The sequence below is a fragment of the Macadamia integrifolia genome, chromosome 5, assembly GCF_013358625.1.
Source record: "Macadamia integrifolia cultivar HAES 741 chromosome 5, SCU_Mint_v3, whole genome shotgun sequence".
Taxonomy (NCBI): Eukaryota; Viridiplantae; Streptophyta; class Magnoliopsida; order Proteales; family Proteaceae; genus Macadamia; species Macadamia integrifolia.
Genome location: NC_056561.1, coordinates 27,597,382 through 27,609,692, shown reverse-complemented (window position 1 = coordinate 27,609,692; position 12,311 = coordinate 27,597,382). Strand labels below are relative to the sequence as shown.

The 12,311-nt window shown below is 38.3% G+C and overlaps 1 protein-coding gene and 1 non-coding gene across 3 annotated transcripts in view; one reads left to right on the top strand and one right to left on the bottom strand.

Moving 5' to 3' along the window:
• Window positions 1–1,307, top strand: part of LOC122078636 — a 3,690-nt gene extending 2,383 nt beyond the window's left edge. The window contains exons 4-5 of one of the 2 annotated variants that reach the window (XM_042644710.1): window positions 780–809; window positions 901–1,307. In XM_042644710.1, the coding sequence (XP_042500644.1) occupies window positions 780–785 (6 nt within the window). In that variant the 3' untranslated portion in view covers window positions 786–809; window positions 901–1,307. The remainder of the gene's footprint in view (window positions 1–779; window positions 810–900) is intronic. The other variant, XM_042644711.1, reaches the window with a different exon arrangement.
• A 10,644-nt stretch (window positions 1,308–11,951) lies between these two features.
• On the bottom strand, window positions 11,952–12,058 carry LOC122080445. The gene has a single exon (XR_006140739.1). It is a non-coding gene; the product is annotated as a small nucleolar RNA R71 (small nucleolar RNA).
• Window positions 12,059–12,311: the final 253 nt, after the last annotated feature.

The following is a 12,311-nucleotide window of genomic DNA, read 5'->3' as shown; positions in this document are numbered from 1 at the left end:
GTAACCATAGAATACGACCCTAATCGAAATGAATACGTTTGTCTCATACACTATCGGGATGGTGAGAAGAGATATATTTTACATCCCAGAGGGGCTACAATTGGAGTAGGGTAGAAGAATGACTGTGGCTTGTATGTTTGACTTTTCAATGCTTACCTATGGTCATTAGTCCCGGACCAGAGTTCAAACGCTTATGAATGCTTACCAAGGAATATGAACATTGCAAAATTAAGAATGCTATTTAGCAGAATATGTATCCAAAGTCCAAGTGACTTTAAGAATGCACATTCTTAGAATGGGAATGCATTCCAAACATAGCCTTAGTAAATTAACTGCATGAATGTTCACTGTGCTATATGCCAGATCATAGCTTACCACATGATAACCAGATTCACAATACATCTATAGGTGTAGGGTAAGGCTGCGTACACTTGCCCCCTCCCGGACCCTGCAGTAGCAGGAGTATCTTGCATTGGGTTGGCCCCTTTTGTTTTTTAGTAGTAATATCGATCATGATTGTGTTCAATTATATTAAACACCAAACTGTTAAATCTCATTTTGTGAGGTTGTGTATTTTCATGAAGAATGGTTGGTGTGTGCAGCCTAAATATGTTTACATCCAATATCCAATGTTCAATAATGTAGACTGTTATATAAGGATAATCAATTACTAAGCTTTCTGTAGTCTATCAATTCTTATTTTTCCTGCTTGTCATTGCTACAATGGGAGCACCTAATGCGAGTATTTATTCTGGATCTGTTTTGTTCTTTTTCTTCAGGAGTGACAGCTTTATGAGTTAGGATGAAAGTTGAGTTGCTTTAATAAAACCCAAAGATTACTTTGTCCTCTTTCTTTATTTTAATTCTATCTAAACTTAGAATTTTTTTTTTCCCATGCAGGACTAGAGAAGGTGTTGCTTGTTGCTTTCTGAAGTATTTTATATTTCATGGTCATATAATTTGAGGATTATGGTAGGTTGAAGATGGTTGGACATGTTTGCATACATAACATGTACATTTGACATATCTATTAAGTAGATTGCATCAGCTGTTTGTCTGCTTTGTTGTTGAGCCCTGCAATGGCACTTGTTTTGTCTGTGCAGGAGCTCTTATCTTTCATCAGATCAACAATTAAACTATCTACTGTTTTTGCTACCCCTCAACCCTGAAAAAAAAAAAAAAAGCCGTCTATCTACTGTTTTCCTTTAGCTATGAATGATTAGTACCAAGAATATCATGCCATGAGCTGTTAATTTTCCACTCTTATTGTAATTAGTATATATGAAATGGTTAAACAATTCAAATTCTGTATTTGCGTCGTTGCTTCTGCTTTCAGAATACAATTTTTTAGGTGCCAAAAGCCTGATTTGCTCCTATTGGATCCATTGGAGGGTTTATAGGCTCTACATTTATACCACGTTAGGTTCGCCCTGGAGTACTGCATGGGCACTGGTATGGATTTCTATTCATTTCTAATGCGATCCTCTTAGAGTTTTGACTTCCGTTTTATCCAAAACCTTGATTCCCTTGGTGTTGCATTGTAATTTTCACTCACCATACTTTCTCATTTATTGAGATGTATGAGATAGATAAGATATACCTTTATCTCTAGGATTAATTCCCTTCTTTTTTGCCTGTCCTCTCTCCAGATTACATCTCCTCCTTTTCCTCTTCCATTGCCTGTCAAATTGTTGTACGTCCAAATTCATTGCCAATCCAATTTTGAATTGAATTTACACAAAACATATTATTCATGATCTTCAATAATAGAACAAGCTTTAAAACCATCATGATCAGTGCGTTAGTGTTTCATGGTGACGACGTATCAATCATCTACTCTTTTAACAAATTTGAAACTGGGCTTCCCTTTGGAGTTTGGATTACTAGTTGTTCTTACTCGATTACATTCCCTTCGGAGTTTGGATTTGGTGTATTGGTTCCGTCAAATTATTTTTTGACCATTTCATCTTGCGACGTTACATCTCACGAAGAGCACGCTCTTGACAATGGCACTTGCACGCCCCACTTCTGAATCAGATGATTGGTTATCCTAGAGTCTCTGCCCTTGTGGATGACTGGGTTACATCTGTCTTGACTCATCACTATGCGGGGACAAGATTGTCATTTCAATCTGATTATTATTGAGTTGCCACTCATTTACCTCCCCCATTACATACCTTTCAAATCCATCATTCACAATCATACTACATACCCTAGGGATGGATGTAAGTTTGGCCGTCTGCCTGAACTTGCCTTGGCCAGCCTTGAGTTCGAGCATGGTCTGGGCTAGAATTTTTGACTGGACGGGTTAGGATTGAAAAGTTTTAACCCTGAGAGTCAGGGTCATGCCCTCGAGCTGAGCCTAACCCTGATTTTAAATAAAGTTTATATTATAAATAATAAGAATATAACTCAGATTTTATATAAACTTTATATTATAAAGTGTAAACGATAAACCCTGATTTATAACTATAGTAAGTCAATATCCAATTGACATCTTATATTAGAAATTCACTTTAGTGTTTTGAAAACTAGGCAAGTGAAAATTGAAGCACTACAACAAATAAAACATTTTATTTGTGAAAATCTCTCGAGTCTCAGCCTTGCAAAGTGAAAATTTGAAGCACTACAACAAATAAAACATTTTACCGTAGCAAATGTATTGTATATGACAGTTAATTTTTGTTGCCAGTCTATCTGTCATTAAGACCGACATCACATCTGGTTATTATGGAAATACGTATGGAGTCCAGAGGTTCTGGTCTTTTAATGATGGAAATATTAAATCGTTGCTTAAAATAAATATTAATACGATGGAAATATACCGTAGCTTAAAATAGTTGGTTACGATATACCACGGTAAATAGTTTCTATGGTATTTGATTACCATATACTATGGTATATTTTACATGTCATGCAATGTTTACCGTATACTATGGTATTTGTTAATTTTCGTAATTTGTTCCTATTACCATGGAATATATTGCCCGTTGGCTAAAAAACTGTAGCAGTTGACCCATTTTCTTGTAGTGAAATGAAAACCATTCATCACTTCCCTTGTGTATCCCTTTGTTTCTTGAAAACCCTGGGCAAGGCATACATGTTATAAAATAAAAGACATGCTTTTAGACACCCAAATTTGTCACCCTCCCCAGGCAATGATGACTTACAGGATGTGGATGCGATCTATGCTTTCGATTGGCGGAGAATTTAGCTTTTCAAATCAACCCAGGGACTCAGCCTGAACACCCTAGCTCAACCCAACACCCTAATCCATATAAGGCCAAAACATGCCCGATCTTATAGCACTCGATGATAACACATTATATATTAAGGAATTGGATCTAAGTATTCTCCAACAATGTGGTAACGACATGAAAAACGATTGCCAGACATCCCCAGCGTGCAATAGGGCAAGAGCCCTTCCTTGCGAATCCCTAATGATTTTAAGCCAAACAAAAGGCTTAGCAACTATACTGGTGGATAGTAATCGAAAATAAAATTCCATCAATGTATGGTGCACAAAAATCAAACCACTAGATCTCCTAGAATCACACCCAGAAGCCAGAGGCCCTACAAAAAGTAGGATCAACATCAATCTAATCCAGGGAGTATTCTTTTCATGTGGCCCAGCGAAAAAGTGGCGCCCCTGCGAAATTTTTGCGGCCACTGAAAAAACTTATAATAGGCTATGGTCTAAATGTGCATAGCCACACGTTGTTTTTTGCCATTTTTTGTGGCCTCGCGAACATTCACCCTTTTGGGTCTGAATCTCTATAAAAAGGGGACTAGTCACCTATCCTAAGACACACAAGGTTCTACCCTTTCACCTACCCCTCTCCTTGTGTGTTGCCTACCCTCCCAAGTGTCCTAAAGTGTGGAGAAAGCCCTTCAACCTTCACTTTTTCTATCATAACTTCCGCTAGCCGAAGTTTTGCCAAAATACTCCCCAGTCCCATTACCTCGATTTATGTGCAAAAAAAATGAACATACAAAAAATCCAGAAAATCCCCCAACCTTTATATATGCCTTATAAAGTCTTTAGCAGCCCCATCTTCTCCTTTGAATCCCATCAGTATCTTCCAAAGATCTTGAACTCTGCCGAATTCTTGTAGATATCTAGAAACTACGAAGGGTTGTAGAAAAATCAAAATCTCTCAAGAAGAAAAGTAAACGGTCAAATCCACTTCCATCTGAGCCAAGAAACATTTGTTAAATCCCATGACTGCACCAGCAGGGGCTCACCCCTCTCGACTCGAAACATGGGTCGAGCACATGTATAAACTCTCAACTCAATTATTTATAATATAAACTCTTTAACTTACATATGATAGTGTACATAGTAGTGTAATAATAACTTAGCCATGCATGTGGTGTAGAACTAAAAAATTGGATATTTTATAAGAGTATTCTTGTTTAAATCACATTGTTTGTTTTTTGCTCCATGAAATGAATTTAACCAAGAGTACGTTCACTCTTATCATTCGCACAAACTAACCTTGCATGAATTGTTTATTTGTATATAAGCAAACTTGTCCAAAAAAAGAGGCTAAAATAAACCATTTTCATGGGTTAGGCACTATGCCACGTTTGGAAGATTTTCCTTCGTCTGTGTGGACTCGTCAGGGTAGCCAGTTGACTCATCTTAGTCCAGTGTCATCCCTTCATCTCTCCAAAATTGTCTTTCTTTCAACACTCAAGACCAGATCAGAATGGAATTGATTTCTAGGGACCCAAATAGTAGTGAGGCACCTAAGGCAGCATGAGTCTATATAATGGAAACAATGCAGGGCGAAATGGGTGAACTCAAACAGAGTATGGCATACATAATACATGATCCAGAACCAACCAAGGACTGATTATGTTCCTACCTTGGGTGAATATGTGATCTGGAATCAGCCACGGATCGACTCCGTTCCCACCATGGGCAAGTAAGAATGAACTAGGCTGGCAACCCCTTGAGGAGCATCCACCATGCCAAGGGCTCCCCTAGGTTTGTCATCGATGATAAAGAAGAAGAATTCGCCGCCCATGTTCAAACCGAACCTTCATAAATGGAGAGAGAGAGAGAGAGAGAGAGAGAGAGAGAGAGAGAGAGAGAGAGAGAGAGAGAGAGAGAGAGAGTACCTAAAGAAGTTGAAAAAAATGGTTCGAAGTAGCAAAAGTAAAAAAGTCAAATTATGGACCCTGATGTATCGGTCGTCGGGTCAAGAGAGCCCAAAGCTCATTTGAAGGTTTTGTAAGCATTACCAAATCATGGCAACTCAGACGAGAAAATGAGTCAAGCCTTCATGTTGACCTTATCCAGGTTGAAATTAAGATGGTTGACACAAGTGGAACCTGGACAGACTCAAATTGGTTAACAATTGTGAGGGCTTTCACCAAGTAGTATTCCTATGATACAAAAGTTGATGTGAATTGATAGGAGTTGAAAACTATAAGGTAGCAGCTGAAAGAGGGATTTATTGAGTTCTTGATGAGGTTTTGTGACAAAGCAGCAAAAATGGTAGATCTTCCGTCTAAGGCAGAACAAGTGGAGATTTTAATTGAAAATCTCTCAAAACCATGTTATGATGTTCTCTATTATCAGTATTTGCAAACATTCAATACATTGATAGCCACAGGCATTCGTGTTGAGAACAAGCCGTTGAGAGATGCACAATACTAAGGGATGGGTCTCTTATCATGTAGAGAAGAATATAAGACTCAGCCGAGGCAAAGGCCCGGAAGCAAGCACAGTGAATGTGGTCCAACAATCAGCTACGTAGACAATAACCTCCTGTTCTCAGCCATTTGTGATAGAACCAGATGCTCCTGCCAAAGTCCTCCTCGCCCATCAAGGATAGCAGCTCCTATATAGATTTGGGCAGCTGCTAGGCAGCCTCTCTTCTCCTTTCTCTTCTTCTTCTTCTCTTCTCCTTCTCCTTCTTCTTCTTCTTCTTTTCTTCTCTTCTTCTCCTCTCCCTTTCCAACAAATTTGTAAGTGAAAAATGAGAAGAAATTTAGGTCAGAATCCTTTATATAAAGGGTAAGGCCTATTTGGATTTGGGGCCTTAAAAATAAAACTGATTTAACCCCTTGTACTGCTATGTGGGCCCACCTGATTTTTTGCATGTCTGGTGCTATATGACTAATAAGACATGCCCTATCAGCCTATTGGAATGATTGGTCCATGTTTGTGAGGCATTGGGCCCCACATCAAATTAATGCAGTTTTTGTATTACAACACCGTTGGTAGGTGGGCACCGATTGGCCAGTGGTGACATGGGTGATCTGCTGGTGGCCTCAATTATGCCCACAAGTACTCCCCATCTCTAGGGTCTTTAGGTCAACTATGTTTGTGACCTTAGGACCACAGAGTAGGCCCACCTTCCTACAAAACTTTGTTCAAGTACAAAGGTCAATTTAGGTGAACCATGTTCACTATGTCCACTTCACTAGAAAAGTAAGCAACTCAGTTGCCCTCAGTGCCTCTTATGACCTAGCACCCGAGGCATGCAACTGTGTTTTGATATGGGGTATCACATTAACGCCCAATCTCATTTCTTGCACTTCACGCAAGCAAAAGACTGAGGCCCGTTCTTCAACTGAGTCTGATTACAAGGCTTTCGTGGATGCTACAACTGAACTCATATGGTTGGACTCTCTTTTTCGTGAGCTTAGTTTCCCTCTACATGGCCATCCATTCTTGTGGTGTGACAATATTGGGGCTACCTACTTGTTCGTTAATCCAGTTTTCCATGCTCGCATAAAGCATGTGGGAAATTGATTTCCACGTTATTTGTGAGCGAGTTTCCCAACGTCAGTTATCAATTCAGTTCATCTCGACTCAGGATCAGCTTGCAGACATCTTGACCAAGCCTCTATTCAGAGGTCGCTTTGAGTTCGTTAGTGGCAAGTTGAAGATTTGGCCACCCGTTTCTCCAACTTAGAGGGTGTAAAAGCGCATGTTTTCTATATACTGAATTCATATCACATGTGATATGGATTCCACTCATATGGCTGGCTTTCCTTTTCAATGCTGGATTGTAAAAGGACTCCTAGCCTAACTTGACAACTTCTATATAGAGGTTGATTGTAATTCATTCTCTTCTATGTAAATCTCCAATGGCTAGGGTTACTTATATATTGCAATGTTCCAATCAATAACAATTAAGCTTGAATCTCTTGAATTATCACCATGTAATGTGTGCCATGAAAAACATATGACTCATAATAAATGCGTTCTTTTTCTCAAAACGGAACTCAATGTGATTGTTTAAATGACTATTTTTATAGTCCACCTCTTTGATTCCAAATCTATCTAATATCCTTTGTTGCATTGAGCATATCCCCCTCATTTATGTACGAGAACATTGGCTATATGAGTCACTATTACAAACCATATACATCATGATATATGCACAGGGTGACTGCTATTTGCACTCCGTCATGAACCTTATAGAAGAAACATCTAGTTTTAGCCCCTCCAAAAACAACCAACAGTTGAGAACACTCAAACACGCTACTGCTGTAATGGCAACACCTTTAGTAAACAGAGGAAATTTGAAGTTTGTGAACCAACAACCTGATTATGAGTTTGTTCTCTCTTGGCGTCAGACATTGTAGGCTTGAGTTTTAGTATAGATGTGAATGATAAGAATCTACATTTGGTCGAGTTTATTTTGCTTTTCTTTGAGCTTTTAGGATGCCGCCTCTACTGATGGTAATGCCAAAGGTGGAGAGGTGTCCTGATGTTGCTAGTTTGTAATAGCTGTAGTTTAGAAATTTTTAGATAAACTCTTCTTATCATTTTTTTTCTTTATTTTCATTATTAATATATTCTATTTTTACTTCTAGAAAAAAAAAATCTACATTTCAAAGTTGATTGTTCATTTATTTGGTTACAATTTTGTGTCAATAATGGCCAAATATTTGGTTGGATAGTAAATGAAAATTTCCATGCTGGGTCAAGCTATGGAGAAATCTTTTGTTTTTCTGGTAAAATTTAACATCTATAGAGGAAGTTTTTTTTTTTTTGGGAAAATATACAGAGAAAGTTACTGCTTACAAATTACAATAATTTTCGTCAATTTGAGATTTTTGAATCTAGACAACTTAATCTTATCATAAAGGGTGTCGCTTTGAAACCACTAAGTTTTATCATTGCCTTGCTGGACACCATATATTTGTCTATCGAGGTGAGGAAAGATGTAAAAACATAGTCCAGTTTTTGATTTAGTGTGAGGGTAGCGGCCGGAGAAAAGACCTTCTTCCCTCTTTTTTTTTTTTGGGGGGGGGGGAGACTTTAAGCATTCGACCCTCTCTCCCCTCTTTCTCTTTCTTAAGGAGGGTGTGTCGTGTGTGCTTTACCTAGGGGCCCCACACCATCGTACCGTCGCTCGGAGATACGTGGAGGCCTATTTCACAGGACTGTAAGGTCGTCACTGAGATAGGGGTTTGATGATGGTCCAATACAGAGGATTGAGATCATACAAAAAGGGTTGGAGTCGTCACCTAGAATTATGGGCCTAGGACCCGGGGTGGGCCCGATTCCTGAGAAAAGGGCCTGAAAGTTGGTCTGGTCTAGAGATTTAGGGTATGTGTTAGGTTACAGAATTGGGAAGGTGGTAGGCACCCAATCTCCCCGGTTCGACCGGTCTTCCTACTAGATGCTTAAGAACAAACATTTTCCATGATTATTCCTATTCTGCATGCATGGCTAAATTATCACACATATGTATATTAACTGAATTTAAATGATTATGTACACTTTAACAAGGTCAATATAAAGTCTACATTATGCTAATTTGGGTGAGAAATTATACCTGAGCTTAACCCTAGTTTCGGGTCAAGAGGGGTGAGACCCTGATTAGTGCCAGCACGAACTGTCTTTTGGATTCTCCTTGCTCAGGGGAAGATGGTCTTGACCTCCAACTTCCTTTCTCGAGAGATGTTAATTGGACAAAGTTTCGACTAGGAACGATTACTTTCAGATTTAACTGCGGTATCGATTCGGTAGAGCTCTTCCACTAGGGATAGGCTACTTTCAGATTTTGGCTGAGGTGGTACTCTGATAGAGCTTCCGCTGAGGATAGGTTATGGGAGGGCTAGGCTGAGGTGGCACTCCGGCAGAGCTTCTATTGGGAATGGGCTGAGACCTAAATGGATGAAGAACTTCGAAGGCCCGAAGAACACTTTGAAGATTTGAAGGAATCTTACAAAGTAATGATCATATTTATGTGTGAAATCTAGGGTAGTAAAACATGCATTTTACATATTTAGAATGGAGCTACCTTGGGTTTTACTCTCCTTTTGCAGGTTTTATATTTTCAAGGCCTTAAGGACTATCAGGCGCTATATCTTCAATTTTACACGTAAAGATGTCCTATTTCTTTTCATGGTTGCGAAGAGGACGAAATTCTAAGCAAGATGGATGTGTTTAATTAAGAGTACACATTCTTTTGGTCACCCGTACAAATGATTATTCTTTTCAGGCCAGAAAAAGAATAATAGATTAGAACTGAACTGAGATGCAAAACTAGCCCATTTGCAGTTGTCCCAGAGGTACAAGGAATATTCCAAATGCCAACAAGGATCGATGGACCACATTCTTAAGTGATTGAAGATTCGTTTTTGATAACAAAAACTACCTAGCGTAGTTGGTGAGCTATGGTGTACAAAATTCCCTTGCTCACCAAGAGGTCTCAAGTTCAAATCTCATGGTTGTTTTTTTTAGAGAATTTTGTTGAAGATTTCTGACTTTTCACTCACTTAAAGCACTAAGGGCATGGAGGGGATCTCCACATCATCACCAAAATATTGTCCAAATCACACAAAGCAAGAAGAAAATCGTCCCTTGGAGGGAGAAAAAGAAGAGAAATAAATTAGAAAAAAAAAGGAAAGAAAATAAGCAAAAAATTATAGGAAATTTCTCAAAGTTTATTTCTCTCTTCTCTCTCCTCCACCGTAGCACTTTTGGTCTCAAAAGATCTCACAATCAATTATGAGTTTCTCCCTTTTAGAAAAGAGAAATTTGTTACCCTACCTCCCCATTCCCTATAAATACAACTCATGTTAGAGGAGGGAAGACAATTTATTCTTCTTCTAGTTTTTTTTTTTTAGTTGCTCTCTCTTTCTCTTGCTCTCTCTTTAGTTTTAGTTATAGTTCTTCTTTATCTTTTCTTTAATCACTTTTGTAATAGTTTTTTCTTTTTTTTCAATTAATGCAAGCACTATTTTATTTTTATTCAGCCCTTTTATGTTTATGATTTATGCAATTGAGTTGAAATTTTTTAAGTTATAGTTTTAGGCTTAGATCTAGGTGACAAGATCACGAGCCGTGGAGCAATTTTTTTTTCAAGATTTGTTTTCTCTAGCACTAGAAATTTCAGATTTGGTTTATTTCATATCTGGTTTTTAATACTGGTAGTATCTCAAATCGATCAAGTTTTCAGTTCAAGGATTAAAGTTCAAGTAAGTAGGCTCCTTCAGTAGTCTTCTCTCCCCCCTCTCATTCCCTTTTCTGACTACCCTTTCTTTCTTAATTTAGGATTTTTTTTTCAGCCGTTACATTATTGCTATCCCCTTTTCCCAAGGTTCATGGCTAGTGTATGTGTTGGCTTTGCCCCTCCTAGCCATAGAACCATCAATTTATTACTTTTATTTTAATTGTCTCCCTTTCCCTAAAGCCAAGTAGAGTAACCCTTGTAAGAGTGACTCTCTGATCAAGTAGGGAAGCTCATATTATGATGCATCCCTCGGGCTAAGTAGAGAAACCTACTTGTGAGTCTCTCTCTAGCTTTATCCCCTTTCTTTTACTTTATTTTTATTTTAGTATTTTTTTTCTTTATTTATTTATTTTTAATTACGTGGGTTGTTTATTTTCAGTTATTTATTTATTTAATTTTAATTGCGTGGCTTGCGTCTGTAAATTCTTAGATGACGAATGGTTAGGACGTTATTTTAGATACATATGTTTAGGACGGTAATTAGAATCAGATCACAACTATTAATCGGTTCACTTTCGCATTATTAAAAGAAATAAAAAAATAAAGTGGCTACTCTCCCTGTGTTCGACCCGTAGCTACACTGATCCGTACGCTTGCGGTTACATTTTAAATCTCAAACAAGTTTTTAGCACCGTTGCCGGGGAGACAGTTCCATGTTATTTTTCACTTTCTTTTAGTAAATCGGAGTGCTTTGTTTGCTTTGTTTTATATTTTTCCTTATCTTTTATTGAATTCCTGAGAAGAACAACTTGTAATAATAGTTGTATCAGTGGAGGTTGCCATGCCTCACAGTATGATAAAGACAAGTTTCGCCCTGTAGCAGTACCTCAGGAATTGACCTGAGCAACCCCGGATCCCTGCCGATAAGCTCCCAAAAAGCAAAAAAAAAAAAAAAAAATCATTAAAAAAAAGAAAAAGTTTTGCTATCTGTTCTTTTGTGCTTGTCTTACTTTAGTTACGGGTAGTTTTCTGTTGCATGAGTGTTAGGTGGGTACGTAATACTAAGAATCGGTTAGAAAGAAGAGATCCAACAAGTAGTGACCCTATACGTTTGCTCTCTTTAAAACCCTTCAATATGGGAGACCAACAGCAAAACCCTTCACCTAAATCTTTGAAAGATAGGTTCTACCCTGCTAGAACAGCCCAACCTTCCTGCATAGTTCAACCACAAGCCCAGGGCAATAATTTTGAACTCAAATCTCAATACATCACTATGTTGCCCCACTTCCATGGGTTGACCTCTGAGGATGCATACCTATTTCTAAGGGAATTTGAAGAGATATGTGTTCTAATTAAGATCCAACAGCTTTCTGATGATGCTGTTAAGCTTAGGTTATCACTTTTGCATTGAAAGACCAAGCTAAGAAGTGGTTGTATGGATTACCCACAAATTCTATAACCTCATGGGAACAATTCACAGTTGTCTTCCTTAAGAAGTTTTTCCCAACTCACAAGACCAATAAGCTTAGAAGTGATATCCTTCAGTTTAGGTAAAAGCCTAGTGAGTCATTTTCCAAACTTATGGAGAGATTCAAGGATCTACTCCAAGAATGCCCTCACCATGGCCTAGACCTATGGCATTTATGTCAAATAATTTATGAGGGTATTGATTACCCAACTAAACAAATGATAGAGTCTATGTGCCCTGAGGGATTCACATCCTTTACAGATGAAGGAAAGGCATGGGAATTCTTACTTGACTTAGCTGACAAAACCCGAGAGTGGGAATCAACCCAAGAGAGTAAAAGAACCATAGGAGGAAAAGGATATTTTGTGGATGGGATAGTAGCCAAGGAAGCCCATTTGGATAGCCTAATCAAG